Raw genomic sequence first — 25,617 nt, 5'->3', positions numbered from 1 at the left:
TTGCACTTTCATTGCATTCAGGCTAAACACCATTCCAGACAAATCTGAAGAGCTCATCGATCTTGGGTTCTGAGGTAGAATTTTTTTTCCCCCTCCCTCTTTCCCTCATCCCGATTAGTTAGTAAAAACCTGATTAGTTAGTAGGAATCACCTAATTTAGATTTCTTTTGCATTCGTTTTTGTTGAAAAGGAGGGGAAAAGATTCAGTTTTAAAATGGTCAGGACTACTTGCTAGCATAACTACCATTAACAGGAATCATTAGATCAAAGGCATCCCTTTGCCTTTTGTTATGAGGCTGGCTGGATGATAATAAGAACAAGCTTAGTACACTTGTGATTGTGGCTATGCTGTACTTATAATAGGTGTAGCAGGCTTCCATTATAACAGCTAGAGTCTTGGATAAGTTTTGAAAGAGTGTGATTAAAGACTTGGGGAAAATAGATTATTTAATCTAAGTTGTTGACGGGGTCTCAGCAGTCAGGGTCTAGTTAGAGCTCTCTTGTCATAGAGTAGAACAACAATTTTAATAACTTTTTGCCTTTTCAGTAAAACCGAGCAAATTAACAAATGGATTTTTCTATTAAAAAGCTTATTTTATGTGTGATGGTAGACTCTTTTTTTAATGAACTTTCTTGCAAAGTGATTGATTAATGTGTCAGCTTAAGGATGGTGACCGTTCTGAGCTGATTGCTGTTTGCAAAATGCTGTAGGATGCAGGACAGTTATCAGCCCTTTTTCAGGTTGTCCGTAGAAGTTTTTACATTAACATCAAGGCTTCTGTGTAAAGAGTAGAAGCACTTGAACTTCAGACAGATCACTGGCATGGGAATAATAATGCCACAGGCAGTAAGAATAGTCAGGACTTGGTAAGTTAGGGACTAGTGATGTTCCAGGCAGTTGTCACTTTGTTTTCCATCTTGTAAATGTCAGAATATAATGCCTTTTATTTATCTTAATGAGCTTGTGCTGGTTTCATAACCTGTGGGTGCCTCCTTCTTTTGGTTGTTCATCACCGCTGTAGTGAGTGAACTGAACTTGTTGGAGTGAAACCCTGTTGTGGTGAAATATCCAGGCATTTTCTGACATGCTTTTATGTCACGGAAGTCACTCTGTTACTGTGATGGGTATTTTGTTTAGTTTGGGCTGCAGTCAGTATTTGTCACTCTGATTTCATTCTCTTTTTGCATGTGATAGTTTTGCAGTGAGTAGCACAACTTGGTGATAGAGTGTTTTTTGGATAGAAGTGTGTTACAGATTACGATCAGCTACTACTTTATTATGCAGGCACTTGCTCAATTTTGCTTTACTTTGTTAAAATGTTTTTCTTTTCCTGTTCTTCAAAGGACTCTTTTGTCTTTAACACACCTTTTCTGGATAGGAGGATTAAACAGGTACAGGACATGTGCTCCCTACTCTATGCAAGAATATAAAATAACTAATTATCTGTACTTGTGTTAGGTACCTGTGCTAATTCAGTATGTAAAGTAACTCTTCCAGGAGCTCTAGTATCGAGTTGTGATACCAGCTTCAGTAGCGCTACAGGAGATGCTGCAGCCTAGTGCAAAGGTGGGATGCTGTTCCCTTTAAGGGCATTGCCTCTGCCATTACCTTTGATCTTTAGCATTTAGAGAATAAAAGGGGGAAATGGGGTAATAAATGTCCTCTTACTGTGTTCTTTGTAGAGAAAAAGGTGTACTGCCAGTATTTTGCAGTACATGATCACCTAAAACTGTTACTGTGGCATACTGCGATCTTTTCCTAGATAGGTGCTTTTGTTACAGTAGTATAGTGTCCATTAATAATATATAGGCATGCTTTTTAAGATGCTTGGTATCAAGCCTGCAAGTAACAGCCTGTGGTGGTAAACCATGAGGTGATGAAGGGTCCTAGAGGTCCCAGAGCTGTGTGATCTTACTGTGAAAGATAGGAGAAACATCATCTCTTTGCTTCTACATAATTTATGTTTCTCTCAGTTAGGAGTCCTATATATCTGCTGTCTCTGCTGCAGCTGCTCTGAAAGCCTTACCTACATGGGTAAACAAACCTTGTTACTTTGATTCAGTAAAGCAAGGCACACTTGTTTTGATGGTCCTATCACTGGTTTGTTGTTCCCTTGCACTCTGCCTTTGAGTGAAACAAACATATTGCTGGTGATATTCTCAGCCTGAGTTTCAAGGCAGCCTGATTTTAAAAAACAAAACAAAATTAAAAATCACTCAAAAATATAATTATATTTGTTTTGAACAGCTGGTCTTGGAATTCCAGAGAAGCTGGAATGGTGGAATGTAAAAAATATTTTTATCTAACAGGATGATCATTCCAATTTGTTCATCTTTATGCTTACAGAGGAAAGAAGGAAGAGTCTTTTTTAAACTCATAAAAACCCTGAAGACTTCTGTCCCTTTTCTAATAGGTTGGTAGTTGCTTGTAATAATTCTTTTGACTAGTGATCCCGAGGAGTACCTCAATGACTACGTAGCCACAACATGTAAACACTTAATTATATATTTGGAAAGAGAGAGTATTGTGAGTGTGCTGTGGTTGCATCTGTGACAAGAGCAAAAAGGTATTTCAGACTCAGTGTCTTAGGTGATGATTTCTGGTGTAGTCAGAAGAGCAAGCTGCAAAACCATGTGGTTCATTCATCGTCTGCTGTAGATACTGTATGTGGTTATTTAACATAGCTGGTTTTGATTGCTTCATCTTCGTAAACTAATTGTGAGAAAGGAAAAGAATCCAGCAAATACTTTCTAAAATGTGAAATAATTATAGTACAATTGTGACCTACTTGGCATCAGCACAGGCAAATTGGAGATGAATTGGGCTGTTTGGATGTTGTTCCAAAGAATTTAAGACCTGTTTTTCAAAAGTGCCACATTCTTCTGTCTCCGTCAATGTGGAGTACTTAGTTGTATACCTACATATCATTTTCAAATGTACCTTGTCCCTACTGAAGGTGACATTCTTGACACGGGTGAGTGGAATCTTGAAACACCATTATATGGAATGGGGACAATAAACAGTTTTTTAATTTTTTTTTTTGTCTTGGAAAATGTTTTTCCTTCTGCTAGAAGTAACATTTGGTTGGGAATGCTGACCACACTTGCTAAGGGACAAAAACCAGATGTAGTTATGAAAAGGAGTAAGTCTTTGAGATGACAGCGTTGTTTATTTCTGGATGCTCACAGTCAGAGTGTCAACTTGTGCTAGTCAGAATATGTAATGGCAGGTTCTATCAAATTTTTATATCCTGTGAAATAGTGTAAGTAGCTAAAAGAATAAACAACTTTTCCTGTTGCTAAATAACCAGCAAACTACACGCCTCTTGTTGTGTACAGTCACAGGCAGTGGGTATATGGTACAGAGAAAATGAGGATGCAGTCAGGAAGACATCTCATTCATGTGCTGTCCTAGAACATGAGAACTGACGTTTTATGAATAGCTTCTCTTAGCAAACATGAGAAACATTATGAGTTTTAACAAGAGACAACAGGGAAAAAGAGTTTGCATTAGAAAAAAGTATTTCTAGAAATTGTGGTTTGTTTTGGTTTTTAATCTGGATAAAAATTGGGAGGCAGCTGTAGTGAGGTAGTACTGTTATGAAAGATGAAGCCTGAGTAGATACACTCAGCAGACATGCTACTCATTAAAGCTAGAAAATTGCTCAAGTGATATTTTAGTGAAATAGTGATACTTAAGGATAAAGCCAAGAGCAAGATCAGAAATTCAGTGGGCTTTGTGGTCATTGAAACTTTTACTTTTCTGACCTGTGAGAATATTTTTCAGGCACTTGGTGGTATTCACTTTGGGTTTGTGTTCTAGGCATGTGAAGCAAGTCTGTCTTCCAAAGATGTCCCTTGCCAGGTTAATCCAAAGTCTTCTGTTGTGCAGATGCATTGCAAGATTAGGTAACTCCAGTAATTTTCTGAAGTGTACTAGCTGGCTACTTTAGAGGAGATTTTGTTGTCATTCAAAAGGTTTACCTGCACATTGTCACTGACTCCATGGATTAATAGGCATGGAATTATAAAATTCTGGGAAATAAAAATTCTGGTTGCTGTATGTCTGTGATCTACTGTCCGCCCCGTGCCCCCTTCCCCCAGCTATGACAACCAAATCACCACATTTGTATGGTCAGTGTTTGGCAAAAATCAAGACAAATTCAATTATTTATGAAGCTGAAAGCTTCTGGTTCCTGGGAAGGAAACCATACTGCACGTATTTAAAAAAAACCCAAACCACCCAACAACAAAAAAACCCCTCAAATAATAAAACTTACTTGAAAAAATTGATTGAGGCTAATGCAGGTTTTACAGCACATCTTTAAGCTGCTACATATGTCATTTCTGGTAAACTGTAAACAGTTCTTCATTAATCTGAGTCCATTGATTGAAGAAAGTATTTCAGAGTGTCTCCATATGAGTCACTGCCAGGATAATGGTTACAGTGAATTGGTTAGCTGGAACTACCAAATAATTTTTAAAGATGTGTGCTGTGAGCCAATCTAGTTGCCTTATTCCAGAGGTCCTTGATCACCTTGCAGCTGGTGATGCTAGCAGGTCACTGGTGGAGTCGCTAGTTTGGTCTTAATGGCAAAAGAGTTTGGAGCAGTAGGATTTGACATAAGGTAGGAAGCTGCAGCTTGTGCTTCGAAATGCAGGTCAGTGATGGGCATCTTGTTTCCAACTGGGAAGCTTGTCTGTTCACCAGTGACTTAAAAAGTTGCTATTATGCTTTTCTTAAAATGGGTATCAGAGGAAAATAATAGGAAGCTTCCTAAAAGGTAGAGATTTACATTGCTTAAGTAAGTATCTTAAATGCATCAAAGTACTTGCTTACTTAAGTGATATTCTGTACCCTTGCCAGCTGGGGCTTATAAAAATGATCTGGGGGACAGGATGGAAACCAGTTGATAAACTTTCTGTTGGGTTTTTTTTTGTACTTCAGTTGAACTGTTCGGAACTTCTGCTGAATCTCTATGATAATCTTATCAGGAATTCCCCGGGAAAGATGATGTATTCTGCAATTATTTTTCAAGATATGACTCTTTAAAGGCTTTTAAAAAAACCTCTTGAATGACATTCTTCAGTAGAAACTTGTCTTCCAAGCAGGAATTGGAAGTTTAGAGCTGGTGCCGGGACTCTGGTGAGACAAGCTGATAAACAATTAAACATCTGAAAATTGATTAAAGTAAAAAAAAAATATCCAAGGTACTGCTAAAGGTATTTTTCAGTTAGATAAGTGTATTCTGCCTCATGGTTCTGAGCCACCTGGCCATGAGTTAGCTGTGTGCTGAGTCTGTGTAGCCATGGTTAATGAAAGGGCAGGGCTGCAGCGAGTGGTTTGGCTCAGGGGCAAAGTGCGTTCCCATTGTACCGGTGCCGCGTACCAGCTGTGTGACTTCTGGTTCAGGCAGACGTGTCATCTAAGGTACGAGCTGACAGTAGGCAGAAAAGATTGCATAAGATGTGTTTGTGGGTTTGCCTCTTCAGCTTGTTTCGCTGAGCTGTTGTATTGTGGGTGGCTGAGAAAACTGCACTGAGTGGGGATGTTTTGTTGGGGTGTTCCACGTTTTTTTTTTTTTCCCCTTTCTGACTTAGTGGAGTTCATATATGTAGTCTGGTGGATGAAAGCTTGGATTGGCCCCATGTGTTTCTGCACTGAGGCTATAGCCTCTTGCTATCTCTGCATTTTGTGTAGGGTGTCTGTTGCTGGGTCGATAGAGAGACTTTTAATCCATATTCTTATCTCAAACCTTGCTACGATCTCTGCTTGTGCTGTTTTATCTGTAGACCTTTCTGGGTTTGGGTTTTTTCTTTGTCCACGTTTTGGGGGCGTGGGGTGGTGGTGGTGGTGTGTTATGCTCTTGATGTGAAGCACAAGCAGAAATTTCTTCTGTGTATCATGTCAGGGTAATGTCAATACAAAATCGAAACCTAAGCCTAAGGTGGTAGTTTTCATCACCGCCCTCACTCGGTGATGAAATCACTGGCATTAGCAAATGCAGGACGGCGCAGTGAGACAGGGCAGCAGTCTCACTTGAAAGCAATCCCACCAAAAAAACCCTGAACTGATTAAATTTACTGTGTGGCCCTATGGCTGCCAGCATAAGCAGAAAAGCATCCTAGGACAAGTTGATGTACTCTGAGCTAGTGTCTTTAGTTTGGGGATTTGTTGTCTCTGTTTATCTCAGACAGGACTCTTTGGGGTTGCATGTGAGAGGGAATGGTGTTTCTGTGTTGGCTCCCTTCCTATGGTCTGTGGCAAGGGAAAACAGGTTTATTTTTCTTCACGCTTCTGTAATTTTTACAAGAAACATTTGTTAAGAGTCTTACCTTGGTCTTGCATGTGTAACATTGCTGAAGTCAGTGGGGCATCTTGGTCTGCCAGTTCACAGGCTCAGTTTGCTACAAAAGATGTGTGATGTTTTGACTTCCATGACAAAATGTATGCTTCTCTGTCTTTTGAAGCTTTATGCTCTTAAAATATTTTTTTAATTATTATTTTATACCTATGAAGAATCTAACATTTCCCCTTCTTTTTAATGTGGGGTTGCATTAGTAATTAAGTAATTACTGGTTACAAATCTGTGGTGTATCATATAAATACCTTATGATCTGATTATTCGTAGATACAATGTGGATTGCAAAGAAGTTCAGATTATTATAATGATGTACACTGACTGTTTCTTTTCTCTTTTTTTTTCTCCCTTCCCTTTATGTGAATGGTGAATTTGTACTTCTCATCGGTGCTGATTTAATTTTTGCCAATCATCTAGAAAACCACCCAAGGTAAGTATTTTGTCTCTTTGTATTTGTACCTGCTTGAATATGTTGAGCAATGCAGAAGCGTTGGGCATGTTGCTGAAGTGTATGATCAGTGCAGCTTTGATAAAGGGAAAACATTTAAGAAAAAACCCCAGATCTGTTCCACGCATGTCTAAGTTTCCAAAAGAGTCCATGTCAGTCTACCTGACACACAGGCACGTAGCTTGTTAAAACAGTGACCAGGGCAAGCCATTATTTTAAGGCATTAAATCATGTGAAAGACTAAACAAGTAGTGTGTGTAAAACATTTCATTTTGCTTAAAAGTGAAAATACTATTTGTATAAAGATGGCAAAATACATCTAGTAAGAAACAAACTGTTCTTGTTTGAAATTTGATGATGTTCAGGAATTAATAATTTGTGTAAAAGTGGCCAAGTACAGTGAAATTTGCCTAAGAAAGGGAGGGGGAAGGAGAGAGAATGAGTGTTATGAACCTATGGGGATAGAGAAGGGGAGTCTTCCTGGGATGACAAACAATCAATTCAGGACTGATAGCAATGATAAAGTAAAAGAACTGTGTGAACTATGTCTTGTCAGCAAATACAGAACACTCCATTGGTGCTTCAGCATTTTAGTGATAATTTTATCCTTGCATTTTCTGTTGAATGGCACTTTTTACAGCAGAAAGCTGCGGTTAGCTCTGAATGAGGTTTTTATTTTATATTACTCTGATTTGATCTCCAAGAAATAGTGTATGCAAGTCTGATGTGATTTCTGCAAGTGTAGCAAAGCATTCTATAGGCCTTCTGGGAGTAGAAACTGAGATGGATATCTGTCTTGTATGGGTATCTCTACTTCATGGTTCAGACAGCTACTTTACGTGTGTGCATACATATAGATATAAAAATTAAATATGTATTATTTTGATTAAGTTTTTTAAATGTCAGGAAAAAACCCAACTTCTCAGCAAGTGATGTGTATTATTCCCAATAGGCAAGGAACAATAGACCAAACTATTTAAAAACACTGAAATAATGATATTTGAATAAAACAAAACAAAAATATGTAATATGTAATTTAAGGTGGAGACTAACAGTGATACTACAGTTTCAAGTGGCATGCTGTACTGATCTATTTTTTCCCCTGGAAGGATTGAATTTTTTTAAATGGTGAACATAGTTTTTATTGTCTCAATTTTTTGGAAACCATTTAATAAAGTTATTCGGTAAATCCCAGTTAATGTATCTGATACAAAAGAATTTGTTCATTGTTAACATTTTTTTTAAAAGCAAAAAACGTGTCCTTTCTGCTGTAAATTCACAAAAACTTCTTTTACAGCAGCCTTCATATGCTATAGTAGATAATTCATGTTCCATTTTAGGCAGATGAAGTTATTCTTGATGTTATATAAAGGCTTAATTATAGCCTTGTATTTCTTTGACAAAAAAAATACCAGCTGCCTGCTTGTGTATATATGCCATGTTATTGTTGGGTGTAGTTAGACAGTCATTAGCATCCTTAGCTGTAATGCTGAAACCGAACAGTGTTGTGTGAAATGTTTATCACGTTGCACAGAAGGAGGTTCTTACAGTCAGTCAGTGGAAACAGGCTTTGGGAGTTTGTAAAGAAGTAACTTGAAATTTGGATGCTTCTTGCATTGCACGGGTTTTGGGTACTGTGCGTACTTGCTTTTTTTAAATGAAATTTCATAAATATTGGAAGCTTCTTTATTCTTAATGAGCTAGTTTATCATCAGCTGCGGGTGAATCGTGATCCCAGTTCAACTTGGCAACAAGCTGCGGTAGGAAGATTTAAGGACATAGGAAGTTTTGCTATTTCTGGAAACATGGCATTAAACATACTACTGATCTTGGGGTTTTCTTATGTAATTTTGTGACAAAGGTGGAACGGCTGTTCTGAGCTGAGATCAGTGAACCCTGCTCTAGGCCGTCTTCAGATTTTCTGTCCATACATTTTTAGGCCCGTTGGTAGGTCTTGTGCTTCTCATGCGGTAACCGACTTCTTTCTTTTCCAGTTCTTTAATGGCTTCCATTTGCACTAAGCTTGCCAGTGCAGACTGTCTGCCATTTCCTAGTGCATCTCCTTTGTCACTTCTCTCCACCAGCAGTTGTAATAGGGGTGTAGGAACAGCTGCCTGGCGAACAAAAGTTTCCCTTCCTCAGTTCTCCCTCCCTCTTAGTGACCAGGTAGCCCCGTAGGTCACCCTACGTGTCAGAGCGACCGCTTCGTGGAGATTCGCCTGAGCAATGGCTGCACTGGTCCAGCATAACTGATTTCTCTAAAACTAAATTGGCCATCTATCAGTCATGGCCATCTATCAGTCACAGTATATATTGGGGGTTAAATGCTGAAAGCCCCAGCCTCTCCTGTCTAGTCTATACCAAGGGTTTGGCTTCAAAACAACTGGTAATGAATGCGAAATGAGACTCTCTTTTAAGCTAATTATGTCATTTGGATTAATCTCTCAAGCAGTTAGTATTGGATATAGTATTCATTACCAGCAAGTACATGTAAGTGTAAGTTCATGTAAGCATAAACCCTTAAAATTATTAATTCTTCAAACCATTGATTAGGGGCTTTAATAAAAATGAGTCTGCAGAGTATTGATTTGGCTACTTAAAATAGGAATACCCCTTGGTTGTTTTTTTGATCCCGTGAGAAAATACTGCTGTGTAGCAGGTACAATGGCCCTTCTAGTTTAAAATCTACAGTCTGTTTAAGCCACAGATACAGGTGAATCTGAGACAAAACTGCAGATTTTTCCCTGACATCATGGATACCTTGACCTGCATCGCTGTTTGATCTGCTGTGGAAGCTATAACCTCTAGCTGCGTTACCAAAATAGTAACCATCAGCCACCTTAAACTGCTGCAGATGATTGAAGAAACCTGAATCAAAGCCCCCTATCTTTTCTTTTCTTAACTTTATAGTTATTAGGACAAGTCTTTTGTTTAACTTTTCCTAACACTTTTTAAGTACCATTCTCTGTAACCTAGAAATGGCCTATGGTAACTCAGTTACCCAGAGTAGTGTGCACACTTACAACTCTGAGTGCTTCCTGGCTAAGTCTTTCTCATAACTTTCCGTTTTTATGTGTTTCTGCTGTAGGGTTTGAGAGTTAAAATTCTTATCATGAATATACAATGAGTACATACTCAAGCTCGTACACATATTTTTTACTATGGACTTCCAGTTGTGCAAGATCTGTCCTGGTGAATTGTAACTCTGTCTGTTACTTTACCATTTCTAGATGTCTAAAAGGCAATGTCCAAAATTTTTCCAGCCGAAAATGCTGTGCAATGTCAAACACTGAAATAATGGAGCTGGTCTCTTAGCTCCACTCAAAAGTTCTGGTTTAGAAGCTACTAGCCTAGCACGGCAGGTTCTTGGCAGCTTCCTTTTAGCTAGCTTTTTTTAGATGCTATCCTGAAGCATGAGGTACAGCATCTTGCAAAAATAACATTATTTTTAAGGCTTGATTGTTAGATCCCTCTGTAATTTAAAAGCACAGAATAATTTTGGGTCCAGTTGTGAAACTGGCCAACACCTGTATGAACTTACATCTGCTTGTGGTTGAATGCCTACCTGTGCAGACACTTGAAGGAGGTGTACATTTGTCTTTTGTGGGATTCCTGTTTTGCTTACCTTCTGAAAATACCTTAAGCTTCCTGGTACTGTGGCTATGGAATTGACATCAGAGCAGTAGGAGAGCAGAAATAATTGTCCCTTTAGTCACCGAGACCGACTTACTCCAAATGTTTAGAAGAATAACTGAAAGTTCACGGAGTCTTAGTGGAGATACGGGTAGAAATTTTAATTTAAAAATGCTTGCCCTTTTTCTTTTAATGGTAAAACAACTGAATGGAATAGATTTTCCAAAAATTGTAGTTAAAAGCTATTTCGCAGAGGGTGCGTGAAATTTAAAAAGCTCGATGTGTCACCGATCTCTGTTCACATCTGTATCACATAGATGATAGACAGAAGTTTGATATAAGCTGATAAAGATTTTTTGCTTTCTTCAGAAAGCTAAAGAGGTATTTTCAGTGACAAATAATGCCCTGTTTGAGTATTGGCCACTGAGCCCAAGACTTCTGCCTTAACTTCTGATAGCTTTGATAGTCATATTGATAGATTCGATAGTCACGTTTCTTTGGGGAAATGGATATTGGTGAGAAAAAAATGAAAAAACCCTATTCTGCATACTTCTATGAAAAGAAGTAGTAATACCTACCATTTTTGATTTCGAGGAAGAATAATCAGTGGAGATGGAAGAAGGAAGGAAGGGAACACCTTAGATGAGACTTAGAGAATTTTTTCTTCTTCACTGCAATGTAGGTTCTGTATCTTGACCACCATAAGAACAATTGTGTTCTTTTTGGGACTGCACGTCCTGCAGTTCCTGCACTGGAGGTCAGGAAAATATAAAACAGTGAGTCATCTTTGTGTAGAAAAGATGATGAAAAGGTTCACTCTTGAGGTAGGACATTCTCCTTTGGGCATTTCCTATAAAATCCCTTTGTTACATACATGTGGAAGAGCCTCACTGATTGGGACCAAGATTCATGTGCTTGTACGCCTTATTTCTCAGGCTGTTAATTTTTTACATTTGGAATCTGTTTTTCCAAAGGTCTGAATTGTCCTGAAATTTTCTTTGGTCGGATGCTTCCTGAAAGTATCATTGCTGGGAATGTTTAAGGTTGCTGTTTTGTCATCACCCACCTGGTCTAATGGAGAAAGGAGTTTTGCTGCAGCTGCTCTACATGTTTTGCAGGTGTATGCCCCAGCAGCTTCCACTTTTTTCTGCCTGAATTTTTCTTTTTTTAAAGTAATCTTGCTACTTCTGTTACAAGGATTTGGCAGTTTTCCAGAACAGATTTTATAAATAGCTTAAGTCTATGACCTGGCTTTTTATGTTTAGTATGAAAACATACTAAAATACTGTATTTAGACTTTCTTTTAATCTTGTGACAGATTTTTTTTCTGTTCCTATTGCATAATCATTTTTGAGCTTTTAAAAATGAGTATGACCAATTTTTGCCTTTTAAAACCAAATCCAAATAAAACATGCTTTTCTACTAGAAACACTTGGCTGCAAGCACTTATTTTAGTTTCTAAAGTCTCTTTTCAAGATTGTTGTTTAAATTATGAGTTATTGAATAATTCTGTCGTGATATCCCATGTTAACCAAGGGGAAAGTATGTAGGACAATAGATTAAATTGGCTGACAGGACTGCTGTATTGACATTTAAGTTGTTACAGATGCGCTTGTGTAGCTGAGTAACCTTTCTGAACGGGGCTGTGTTGACCCACTGCAGAAGATACTTAGTTTCAAGGGGAAAGAATGGGCATCTGTTAGATTGGGATCTTTGCAATTGGGTTTTCTTTTGTAATTGAAGTGCTTGTCTTTTGATCATAGAGAGATTAGGTATTGTTATCAAGTCCCCAGAGGAAAATTTCCTTAGAAATGGAATGTGAGAAGAAAAAACACTATTTCTTGGGCTGTAAAAGTTAGGAAAAAGGTTAGAGCTTTTTTGTGTTGATGGAAGGGAGTTTGTTGTGCTTAAATTTGAAGCATGATGAACAAATGCAGAAAAGTAATAGAAAATGCCTCCTCCTTATATGGAGGTCTGAAGCTAAGGAGATGGAACTGTTGCATTTTGCTTGCAGTTCAGTGGCAGAAGTCTCTTTGGCTGAGACACATCAGGGGATGTCCTGACTCATGAAGTTATCTTTTTCTGTTTGTGCTTCAGTAAGTGACTCAGACCTCCCTGTTAGATCATTCTGAGGTTTTTTGTTTATTTGTTTTCTCTTCAGAAGGGAGTTCCAGAACTCATTTCACTCTTGTGTACTAAGTGTTGTCTCAGTATTGAGTCTTCTCTCAGGCTGTTTGGTGTATTTTGCATTAAGTTGGAGGAAAGGGGAGGTGGTGAAGTTACTGTGCTACTTGGTTTTATCCTCCTAAAATATTTGCAGCAACGGATGTTTTGGGAAGAATTAGGTTATAACATATCTGTAGATTAGATTGCGTAGTAATTCTGCAACAGCAGGGGATCCAAGATGTTCTACATCCCAAAAAGCTGAAAGGAGATGATGCATCTTCCCCACTTCAGGGTTTGTCACGCAGGGAGTGTGAGGTTCTGCTAATAGAGCCTGTCTTCTTGCTCTACACTGACCTGCGTGATTTGTCTCACTAAGGAGATCAGCTGTTGGAAAAACATGCAAAGAAAATCTTGGCCCAGGCAAACTTTTAATAAAGGTGGCTGTTGGGGTTTTTTTTCCCACCTCTTGAGATCTCAAAAGAAACAAATGTATAGAATACCTATCATTATCTCATCCACTGTCATTACACCGTGGTAAAATGCAGAAAATGCGCTGAAGCTTGAGGTGTGTTTGTGGCAATATAAAGCTGTTAAAACAACATTGTTAGCTGTCTATACTGTGATGCTCTCAGATGTGCAGAAAAAATGACTTGGATCAAATGCCAACATGTTCAGTGGTTTTACAGGACATTGTTCCAGGCCCACAGGCCCACTGAGCACAGTACTGAATCTCATTCAATTTCTACCCAGCTGGAACTCTTGACTGGAATGGTATTAAGCCTTTTCATTAGAGCAGGCTCTGATACCTGTTTGTCTAGTAGAGGTACATTTTCTTTTTCTAGTTTTTGAGCTTCCTCTGCCAAGATCTGGTACTGTACTCTTAGTGTAGGCAGGTAATCTGGTGCTGTTTATTTGAGCACTGGAAATCCAACTTGTGGTAGAACTTTCGTGTGTTGTATTGATGTCTGCTAAATAGTCACTTTGCCAAGTTGTGTGTATTAGTCCTTTCAGTGCTGCTTCATTACTGTTGGCAGAAACTGTTGTCAGCATTAGCGCCGGGAGAGGAGTGGAGCTAATTATTAGTTTTGGCTGTGTTTTGAAGTCTGTGTTAAGGGATACAGTGAGCAGAGTTTCGTATTGTGTGTAATAAAGATAGAAAAGAAGTACCACAGTTCTGTGACTCTCGAGATTTCCCAAAAGTATTCCTGCTGATGAAGCCTTTTTACAGTTCTGATTTAGGATCCATAGAAACAATAGAGCTTAACTGCAATTAAACAGTTATGAGTTGTACTGCATTAAGGAAAATGTCATGTAGCCAGATTCATGGAACAGCGGGGGTTGGAAGGGACCTCTAGAGATCATCTAGCCCAACCTTCCTGCTAAAGAAGGTTCACCTAGAACAGAATTGCATCCAGGCAGGTTTTGAGTATCTCCAGAAAGAGTTCCTAATTTGTCTCTTTATGTGATTCTGCAGGTGTTTGCCTTTGATCACTGCTTCTGGTCCATGGATGAATCAAACACCACCAAATATGCAGGTAAACTATTTTTCCTGTATTTGACAGTTTAAATAATTGGTGAACATATGAGAGCTTGCGCTTTTGTTTTGTGGATTTTTTTTTTCTTTTTCATTTTGTACATTTTTCATTTTGATGCTCAAGTGACCTCTTCACAGCAGCAGATTTCTCACTTTTTTTAGAAGGGATTTTGTCATCTCCATGTTAGCACCTCAGTTTAAAAGAAAGACAAGTTTTAAGGTGCCCAGTTCAGGAGGGATGCCTTTACATCTAAACTACAGTGTTTGGCTTTTATTCCCTGGAAGAGCCTTTTTGTGAGGATTGTTTCTGTTCTGAGGGAAACAATTTCAGTTCTGCATCAGAAGTTACTTGACTGTTGCTCAGCATTGAATGTGTGTGTTTTCAGTTCTCAGCATTTCAGTGCATGCGAGAGGAATAAAGCATGTTCTCCTCAGTATGGCTATTTCAGGTCTGTGAAGTCATAGCCTGATTGTTCAGATCCCTGGTGTTTTTCAGTGATGAGTTTTGTGACTCCTTCCTCCCTAAAGCTGGATAATCCAGGCAAGATTTTTAGTTGGCTTTCTCATAACTGGATTTGTGTATTTGTACATTCATACTTTATAAGAGGACTTGTTTTTATAGAGCCAGCTCTGAACACTGTGATTTCAAGACCATGGAAAGGCATAAAAAAAAAATAGCATTCAGTTTAGATATTCGTATTACGAATTTTTGAAGAAATTTTGTAGGTTAATAGGGTTAATTAGCTCAGTGCTTGAGATCAGTGGTCTGATATACTTGTGTTAAAATATATCTCTGACCTCTGCAGTCTCTGATAAAGTCCCAAATCTTACAGACTGAAATTAATCATAGGTTCTGCTGTTTTTCTTACTTTCCTGAGCAAAGGTAGGTTTTGTTAGAAGAGTTCTGTATCGGTTCATCTTTCAGTGACTGTATTTGCAACCCACAGTATTTGTGGTTCAAGCTGGTAGAGCCATTGGAGCGTACAGCACCTCTTGTGCCTGCACATCTCCCTTTCCTTTTAAAGGAAGGTGGTGATAGTAGCACCCAGGTGTTGGCACCATGTGCCTCCAGTGTGCAGGGGTGAGCTGCATCTATTGGGTGCACCTCTGTTCTAACCCATTTGTAGAGGGGAGATAAACCAGAGAAACACCTCTAACCCATTAAACTTGTTTCTGCCTCCATTGAACCCATGTCCAAGTGAATTCAGTAAGATTCTAATTTGTCAAAACTAAATTTCTCTAGCCTTCTTCAGAAGTTGTCATTGAATTCCTCTTAATCTGACAACTGAGGTTTTATTATCTGTGTGCAGATGAGCCTTTTGTCAGACTGAACTCTAGAAAGCTACCATTTGCATTTCTTGCATTTTCTTACTGTCCAGAAAGCTGTAAGGTGGTTGTTTTATTTCCCATTCCAGATAATGTTCTTGCTTAGGGAAAAAAAAACCCAAAAGAACGCCCCCAAAAACCCTGACACCCAACTGCCCAGTCAAACTGTTATCCTTTTTTTTTTTTTTTTCCACAAATATGTTAAGAATGTGAGCTTCAACACTTGCATGTAAAAAACAATAGCTTCACTCATTTTTTTTTTTTTGTGTATTCTTGAAGTTGACTTGTGACTTCCAGCCCTTATGTTCCAGAACATAATAATTTTGGCATAATATCAAAATATTAAAAAAACCCCAACACCTCAGGCCTAAGTTACTGGGTTGTTGGCTTGTTTACTTGCTTGTGCACGAGCTGACGCCATCCTGTACTAAAATAGTGTTTCTTGTTTTATAGCAACAAACCAAATGCTGAAATGGCAAGTTTTTAGGTTTTTTTTATATATTTGACATTAAGGTGTCCTAAGTCTTTTTTTTTTCACAGCTTAATTACTACTTAATTACACAATCTAAATTACTGTACTAAACAGAAAAATACAATAACCAGTCTTGGTTGAGATTTGTAAGAATTCCTGGGCCTCATGGACCAGACACCTGTTGTTCGAGGTGTTCTACTGCTCTTACGAAGAGACATGTGAAATACGGTCAGAGATCATACTGGTGGCTGTTACAGGGTTAATGAGCTTAAGATTCCAGACAAGCCACCTGACAGGCTGAGGTTTTGAGCTGCCTTCTTGGTTAGACACCAGACTATGGAGGGAGTGCTGATCTGGAAGCTAGACAGATGCATTAAATATTCCCTGCCTGAAGTAACTCTGTGTGAATGTGTAAGTTTTATGTCATTAGCAAGAGTAATGATTAATTGCACAATTAAAAGGAAGCCTATAAACTTTGAAAGCTAAGTCCTAATGTGCTTGTAAATGTAAGTTATATATGAGCTTCATGCTTAAGTAAAATTCTTTATTTAAAGACGTGATACATTTCACTACTTGAAAAATCCTTTTGTCTGCATCACAGAAATACAGTGGAAGATATGACAGTAGGAGCTTTAACAGAAAGTTCTCAAGTACTAGGCTATTCTATCAGTCATGGCACTCTGCAAAAACAAAACATGCTCATCTTGCATTATACTGAATAGATATTTGTATATCCTACTATATTAAAGATTTTGTCAATTGACACACAGGTCAATGGAAAACCTGTGGAATGGCATGTACTGCAAACAACTTAGATTTGAATTTGGTGTAGACTTACGTGAATAACTCTTCCATATTGTTTTCTTATTGTCAACAAAACCAAACTTTGTGCTCTTCTGGAAATGCAGCCTTATTACAGGTTCCTTAAGGCTGTCACAATGATTATGGTCTGGTGGGTTTTTTTTTTCACTTTGATCCACAACACTATCAGAACTTATTAATATCTTTTGCATAAGAGCAAGATTCCTGTTTGGATACACTTAATTGCATGGGTGACTGGTAACAGTTCTCAGGCTGTTGGGGGAGTAGGGCTGACCTGAAGTAGCACTAGCCAGAATTTTAATGTTTTTGTTTTTTTTTTTTTTTTTTTTTTTTTTTTTATTGCTGAAGCTAAGGTTTATTCAGTATGTATTGATTTCCTTTCTGGACTCCTATTCAGGTAGTATGAGGGATATTATTCCAGTTTGAAAGCTATTGTCTCTCTCCAACATTTGGAAACATGAGGATTGTTGCTGTGAAGACCTAATGCTGTATATTTGGGTTCTAACTTACCTTTCAGTCACTCTGTATGAAAAAAGCACTAAACTATGGCCTTTCCCCCCCCCCCACCCCCGCTTTCTAAATGATCATGATACAGAAGTAGGCTGTTGGTAGCTTTTTGTTTTAGCTTCCCCCCCCCAATGAAGTGGAAATTGGATTTTAAATTTGAAAATGACCCAGCAATATCACTAACATAAATAGTGATGATTGTCTTCATGTGAGGAAAAGCATCTAGAGAGGGCATCTTTGCAGCTGTCCCTGCAGGACTGTATCCCTCGTGAAGACAGCAGGGATTCTGGAGCACCAAAGAGTAAGCTCTTTTGTGGAAGTACTTTCTTTAGTTTCAGATGCTGCAAGAGATAGAGGGTCGTGATCAACTTGATATCCCTGAAAATGAAGTGTTCATGTTAAAGTGTGTTTTGTTTTAATCCGAACAATTAGCAGGTAGAGGATTATTCTGAATACTTAGGGTATATGTCTCTGAACAATTTGTGGCTGTATTGGTCCAAGTAAGGAACAGTTACAAATTTCTGAGTGTGTGCTGATTGTCACATGCTACCTCCTGGACCTCATCTTGATGATTTAATTCTGAAATAGACATAGTTGTGTATTTGACAAGTATATCAGCCTCTTATCTGGAAGGAAAAAAGTATCAAAAATAGGTCAATGAAAATGAGTTTTTGAGAAATGAGGGAAAATTTATTACAGGACAGAATAAGTTTGCCTTGATCTGGAAAATGTCTGAGCTTTGCCTTAGAGGCTATAGGAGAGTTGTTTTGAGAGTATGCAAAATAGCATCTAACTCCTGTTTTCTTGACTCGAATGGGTCAAGAGTCAGTTCATGGATAAGGACACACCTGCTTGCCTTGAAAAGCTCAGACACAAATAACAGCTCAGCGCTTTGGTGAAGGGGAGAACACAGAAATTCTCAGAGACAAGAACAAAGAATTCTTTTTGCAAGCCTCAACAGCAGTAAGAGCCTATTGAAGTCTGCAATGAAGTGGATTTTTAAAAGGAAGGAAAGAAACCATACAGTTTAGGAAGGATTTGAGAGGTGGTGTAACTAACTACCGTAGTACTGCGGAAGGTCCATTCCAGTGACCCCGCACTGTATTGACTTGACCGTGGATTTTTCTAAATCTCCCCCCTTAAGCTGCGTTGTGTTTTGGTGTGGAATTTCAGATCTGTTGTTCAGCAGGCTGCATTGTCCTGAGAGGCTGAACACCTGACTTTGGGCTAAGCTTTAATTTTTATATTAAATACATACATATGCCAACTATTGCTCTTCCAGCAGCTGTTTTAAAGTGAAACAAACTAGGCACGTGGCTTAAAGAACTGCTGTACGCTTAGGCCTTCCCAAGAGGTTGCAGGTTGTGAATTTTGAACAGGCAGGAGTGTGTGTAGTTCAGGCCTGCCCAGTTCAGCTGTTATGTGGGAGAGGCCTACCCTTGTCTTACCATTCTCTTGACTTTTTTCTTTTAAGGAGACTCTACACAGTATGTAGGACTTAGTCTGTCTGACACAAAATTGACCTGTGCATTTTTGAGGAAACTCTGTTATTCAGTATGATTTTAATACTCCGCGGGTCAGGCACTGAAAATCTAGACATGGTGTTTGAAGCACTCGAGGCCTTTCAGTGGTTTAAGGCTTTGAACATTAAACAGTGCTTTTCCAATACTGTAGCTATTTTTGCCATGTAAAGGAGAGAGTTCAGGAACGGCAAGGATGTGTCATCACACAGTCATGACCTAGCTGAATGAATCTCTGCTAATAGGAGACAATTATCTCTCTCTCAGATGGGTGAGTTGTTGTCAGCTAGAAATGCTAGACATCTGGAAACCAGACGCTGAAACTGGTTTTTGTTACAGCATGTCTTGAATGTGCATGGCCCGAAATGAGCAGATCTCAGGAAAAGCTGTAACTGTTAACTGCCCTTATAAAAGGGAGCTTTGGAAAGGGTATGGCACTTTTTCCTCCCCACCATTTTCTTCCATCTGCTGTCTGTCACGAGTCTAGTGAACTGAGAACATTTAAACTGTGTTTGTAAATGTCATTGGCTTCGTTCTGCCCATGGTGAGAAGTGCTCCTAGGGTTCTTCTGCAATGTGTGGGTTTCCATAGGAATGCTGTCAAAGTGGATCTCTGTATTAGGGCTTCAGAAATTAAGGGAATGATTTAGAGGAAGAGAATGGGAGAGAGCTTAGAGATGCAAAAGAGAACATGCTTAAATATCTCATTGTCAGAATGAGTAGTGTTCTTGCATGTCATGGTATTGATTTTCTTTGTATTTTCAGGGACTTTTCATTATCTTATGTATTTCCTGAATATAAATAATTGAGTAATTCATGCTGGCTCAGAGATTCCAACTCAGATTTTCACATACAGTTCTTTGGGCAGATAATGTGAAAGTTTTATTTCAGAATTATTAGTAATTTAATAGCTGTTATTAACATGTGCACTGCCATAGTTTGCTGACTTTACTTTTAATTTCTATTTTTGTCATTGAAATACTCATTTCCATAGCTAGAGATGATGTGAAAAAACATTTTAGCTTAGAGTACCATATTAAATATCTTTGATGCATGGTAATAGCACAAGTATTTAAAAGTTCCAGGAATTTGTGTAGATTAAAGTATAAATCTGAGAGGAGGATGGGTTTGCTTTAGCTTTCAGATAAATCACAGCTACCATTTTGAATGCTGAAATACTTGATATCTTTAGTATGCTTATTGCTAAAAGAGAGGTGTTCGTTATTGTGGTTTATGTGTCTATGGAAGAGTATCTGAGCATGTCAGAGTGCTGAACATGTGTAAATACTCAGTTACAAGGAACTGATGGAAAGATTCTTCGGTCAGTCTTGTGCTGGAAGTGGCCTCCTGAGATACTGAGAATTATTCATTTAATCTTAGATTTTATTTTTCCTGTCACATGGGCCATAAAGTAAAGAAGACAAGATTATTTAGGTTGTGTTCTGCAAGAAAAATTCACGGGACTTTGCTCCCTTTGTCTCAAAGGGATGAACACACAGGTGCAGGGGAAGTCCTTCTGTTAGCTAAATAATTAATTGTTTTGTAGTTCTCGATTTTTCTGTGAATTGTTAGAATCAAGTTTAAAGCCTTCTTACCTCTTTCAGCACTTGGTATATGTAGAAGGAAATTCCTGTAAATAAGCAAAAATCTTAATTGCAGGTAGTGTAGGTTTATTTAGCAGAATAAAAATGCAGTAGTTTAGACAGTGTAACTGCATTCATTCTTTTGTCCATGAATGCACATAGACATAATTCTGTGTATTACAGATTTTGTAATCAGTTTGCAAATCCACTAATGAAATTCATGAGAGTAACAGTGAGGTTGCTTAATGAAAAATATCAGAATATCATGGTTGATACGCTGCTACCCTCAACAGTGCACTGCATTAGCAATGAATACAGTACCCATAATTGAAGTTTAATATCTTGTGTTCTTTTCTGTTAGTGCACTTAAATCTTATTTTCTCCCACAATCATTTTACTGGTTATTACAAATATCACTCTTTAATGACTCATTTGTCTATGTTTGTATTGCCAAACTCTTAAAAACTGTAATAAACCCATTTAGAATTATATATCAGTGCTTGATTATTGACTTTCAGATTTAGTGTTGAACATTGGAAAATTTAAATCTCTTCAGCAGAAAATAATCCAGCTTTGCCTGCGAGATTTAAACTGGGTTCCTTTCCTGGTATTGAGCAATAAGAGAATTTTGTAGGTCATCTTTTGGCTGTCATGACTGTGCACACTTTGATGTCTGTTTTTTCTTGGGAAACAGAAATGTGCAATAAAAGTTTGTTTTTCTTTTCTGACAAGTGGTTTTACTCTCCACTCACAATCAATGTGGAATATATATGCCTCTCTTTTTTTTTTTCCTCTTACTTATACTCATCTTCAATCTTTTCTTAATTTTGCATTCTTGCTCAGACAGATAGAAAGTGGCTCCCTGCCTCTCTGTCATTAGGGAACTTCAAAATTTGCCCCCAGGAACTGTTTAGAAATCAAATATCTGTGTATTGTATATTCTTATTAAAATCTTCCATTGTTATATTTTCTTCATCTGATTTTTAGTAGTCTAACATTCTTTATAGTCATTTCAAGGTGCACTCTCAACATGGTTATAAAATAACCAAATGATCATAAGCAGAATGAGAAGTGACTGAATGTGCGTGGGGAAGGAGATGGAATTATTCAAGAGAACAGCAGATTCTCCTCTGGTTTTAATTTTGGTATTCAGCATGTCTAAACTGTGTTAATCCAAGGAGCAGCGATGCTTTGGAATTAGAAATTCAAATGGAAGGATACACCAGGACAATATGATAGGGAATTGCTGCACTAGTTTTTCTTTACAGCAGAAGGGAAATTAGGTTTAAAGAAAGCAATGTAATACTCTTTATTCCATTTACCTGTCTGTAATTCGTTCTACAATCATTCTGTAGGTTGTTCTGCAGGAATTTTCTGGAATTACTGAAGAATGATAGAGTGTAAATATTCTCATGCAATGTATAAATGTGTAGGTAAATTTTTTATGCCAGTAGGTTCCATTTTGAGAGGTAGGGAAGTCACTATTGCATCCACTGTAGAAAAATTGCTTGCAACTTCTGAAAAAAACATACCAAACAGAAAGATGCAGCTGATCTGAGCTGTTCAGAAAGTTACCAGGCAGTGAATATAAAGTCAGGCACCAGAAGGTGCATAAATACTGTCCTCAGCTCTGCTTGTTTAGGCTGTGCACACAGCTGTTGTCCTTCTCCCAGCAGAAATTAGAGCAGATGACCTATTGACCCTCTTTGTGGTGTGTAAATTCTGGGCTTTCCTATTAAAAGAACCACCCCAAGCCTGTTTTCATCTTCTACATCTGAAAGGTTGAAGCATATCTAAAACTCAGCCTGGCACAGTGAGACACTTTTCAGACTGTGAAATGCTGCACCTTGTGTTTCAAACTATGGATTTGCTAGAATACATCCTCAAAACTGCTCTGTTGAAGTCTTGCAACCTCCTAATATGCACTTCCTTCCTGAATGCCACTGGAGTGCTTTATATTGGTTCCAGCCTCACCTTGCCATGGGGTGAATCATAATAGCTTATGGTGAAACTTGAGGCCAGCTCTGAAAAGGCAACTGCTACTATTTCTGGCATGATGTTTGTTGTACCACTAATAGTTCACTAATGGGTTTCATTGCAATTCTGTTTCAGAACTCTTTTGGATATTGTTTGTGTTTAAAAAATGTGTGTTAATTGCAAACTTTGCACTTAACATTGAGGTCTAAATTTTGTATTATTTTTCTAAGCATTCAACTGAAATGACACCTTTTGAAGAACTCCTGCCTTCACTGGAAAATCAGCACCATATTTAAACACCAAGGTGGCTGTTACACTAGTTTCAGGCAACATTTTTGAGCTTGTACATGAAATAATCATTGTTCATTAACGCACTTGGTGTGACACCATAATTTGCAAACATTCTTTTTCTTCCAGTAAATTTTAGCCTGTTACTCAATTTAAAATAAATAATTATTTTCCAGGTCAAGAAGTGGTGTTCAAGTGCCTTGGAGAAGGAATTCTTGAAAAGGCCTTTCAGGGATATAACGCTTGTATATTTGCCTATGGACAGACAGGTGAGTCTTGTGTGCGAAAGCAGAAGAGCACTTCTGGGTGTAGGAAGCAGGAAGATCAAAACATAAATGTTTAAGCTGGATAATATCTAAAAGTCATATTTTGAAATACCATAATTTGAAATGTCAGACATTTAGTACAGCCAGTCACATTGCAAAGTTCTTAAAGCAGCTTTAAAATATGTTCCTAGTTACTACTTATTGGGGCCAGTTTCAAAGCCTGAAAGGAGTAGCTCACACCAAAGGCTTTTTTGAGTGTGTTCAAAGTGGTCTCAAGTAATGACCCTGCTGCAAGACACCTCTTAAGAGTATTTCTCTTTTTCGTGTAAGTGTACCTTCTAGTCCAAAGAGCAAGCTATCTGTCTGGAATAGCACGTCAAGTTGTTCTGATATGTGCTTCTGGAGGATTAAAAAGATAAAAGTGTGCTTCATGAACACATGGGTAGCTCAGAAACTAAGGTCTAAAGCATTTTCTCCTTTTTTCCTTTAGGTTCGGGAAAATCCTTTTCAATGATGGGCAATGCGGAGCAGCTGGGTCTGATCCCACGGCTCTGTTGTGCTTTGTTTCAGAGAATCTCTGTGGAAGAAAATGAATCTCATACTTTTAAAGTCGAAGTGTCCTATATGGAAATCTACAATGAGAAAGTCAGAGATCTGCTTGACCCAAAAGGGTGAGTAGCTTCAATCTTCCCCCACAGCTTTCCTAATTTTTCTCTGAAACTGTGGAAGTAAAAATCAGTTTTGGAAGTCCTCGAGAAGGTTTTTGCAGAATGTGTGTTTGTATGACTTTTTTTAGAAAGGATTTAATTGAAATACCAGAAAGAAGACAATATCCATATGTAGCTTGTGTGTGATTCAATGATATAATATCCATATGTAGCAATCAAATACTATATAATGTAGTTTACCACCAGAAAGCCAGATTCTGTAGATGTAAATTCGGGTGTATTTTTGCCATATGATCCAGACTGTATTCAGATAAGGATTTTTATCAACTGGGAGTTTGAAACTTATTTAAGACTTGGTTCTCCTGGTTTAAATGTTGAACTTTTTTGAATGTGGAAGGGTCGCACCTCGTAATATAGTTATGGCACTCCTTTTTCCATGTTGTCTGCACAAAAACACTGGTTAGGCTTGGAATTGTCTAGGCAAGGGGTAATTGATCAGGGTTTTTTTAGCTGAACATTGATATATGTGATAGAGATTTTGATTCTTGACCATAATTGCACTAGGTAAAGTAGTATGCAAGTTAGTTAAAAATGTATATTTGAAGTTTACTTGATATATGTCAATAAAGTGTGGAAAATGCAAGAATTATAGCTTTAGCAAACTGCTAGGGGGAAGGATTTATCCTCCCCCCCGAATTATTTCTTCCAAATAAGGCTTTTCAGGTTTTGTTCCAGCCACAAATTTTGGGGTGGGAGGATTCATAAAAATAATCATGTATGTAGAATAAAAGTGGTTAGATTAATTTGAGTCTTGATTGTGAATGTGAGTTGAAAAAAGTCTGGAAGCCTTTTTTCCTCCTATTAGTTACAGGACATAAAATGATTTATACTATACGGGAGATTCTTATAATTTCATGCTTTTTTGTTGTTCAATAAATTTCTTACTACTGGATTGTGGATGAAGTCTACTTTATTCCATAGGAGTCGACAGTCCCTTAAGGTTCGAGAGCACAAAGTGTTGGGACCTTACGTAGATGGCCTATCTCAGCTGGCTGTTACAAACTTTGAGGTAAACCTAAGCCAATAACAAGTTTATAAATAAAACCTATGTACCTAAGCAATAGGAATCTTACAAGAGATAAATGTTTGGATAGACACTAGTTTTGGTTCTTGATTGTTTATGGTCTTCAGCAATCACAAAGATCTTCCCTAATGCTTTAGGAGTATTTATTTCATGTAAAAAGCATTGGATTTGCCTTTATGTTGGTTAAAAATATAATAGTGCTATCTCTTTACTTCACAGTTCTCAATACATATGGTATACACTGAGAACTCAATGTTTCCTTGACACGGAAAATATGAGGCTTCCAAAATAAGAATATTAGTCTTCTAGCATGAGTTCCTTTGTTTTTTGTTGTTGAATATGACCTCTTACAGATATATTGCTTGAGGAGGCATATATAATGCAACAGGGCTTATGTAATTAATAATTTAAATCATGGCAGCATCTGAGCCCACTTGAGTTACCAACACACAGTCAATACATCAGTATCACAGAACCAGTGAGCTACTGTGGAAATAATTGAAGTGGTGCAGTTGCATGAACTGCATGGGCCTCTTTTTTTTTTAATGAGGAAGCTGGTTTGGAAACGTTGATGTTCATTCCTTGTGTGGTTTTATATGGGAACCATTTTGCTTTTTATGGGGATTTTTGTATTTTCTTAAGTGCCTGTGCATATTACAGAGTTAAAAAAACCCTGCTTTTGCAGCTTTTATGGTGAATTGTGTGCTTTGAAAGCACACAACTTTTGTTCAAATTCCAGGAAATTTTGTTCATACTTAGTTTTTGAAGTCTCAGCAGACAGGTCTATTGGACTCAGCCTACTTGTCTTTGTTTTTACACACTTGGGAAGGTGCAGGCTCTGAGTGAGGTAACCCTTTGAGCCCATTCAGTGAAGACAGTATTAGTGTAGTTCAGTGAAGAGACACATTGTGTTCACTTGTGTAAGTAAATCTCTGCTGGCCTGATTACTGGCATTAAAACAG

The 25,617-nt window shown here is 38.0% G+C and overlaps 1 protein-coding gene across 2 annotated transcripts in view; it reads left to right on the top strand.

Moving 5' to 3' along the window:
- Positions 1–25,617, top strand: part of KIF13A (kinesin family member 13A) — a gene marked incomplete at its 5' end in the record, with an annotated part of 113,102 nt that overhangs the window by 36,414 nt on the left and 51,071 nt on the right. For both annotated transcript variants that reach the window (XM_084280572.1, XM_084280571.1), the window contains 5 exons: positions 6,780–6,792; positions 14,084–14,144; positions 22,814–22,906; positions 23,394–23,574; positions 24,553–24,640. In XM_084280572.1, coding sequence (XP_084136698.1) covers positions 6,780–6,792; positions 14,084–14,144; positions 22,814–22,906; positions 23,394–23,574; positions 24,553–24,640 — 436 coding nt within the window. The remainder of the gene's footprint in view (positions 1–6,779; positions 6,793–14,083; positions 14,145–22,813; positions 22,907–23,393; positions 23,575–24,552; positions 24,641–25,617) is intronic.

Source organism: Gallinula chloropus (assembly GCF_964237585.1).
Source record: "Gallinula chloropus genome assembly, chromosome: 2".
In the NCBI taxonomy this organism is placed as follows: Eukaryota; Metazoa; Chordata; class Aves; order Gruiformes; family Rallidae; genus Gallinula; species Gallinula chloropus.
Note: the sequence above shows the minus strand (reverse complement) of the source record. Positions and strands in the feature narration are given on the sequence as shown.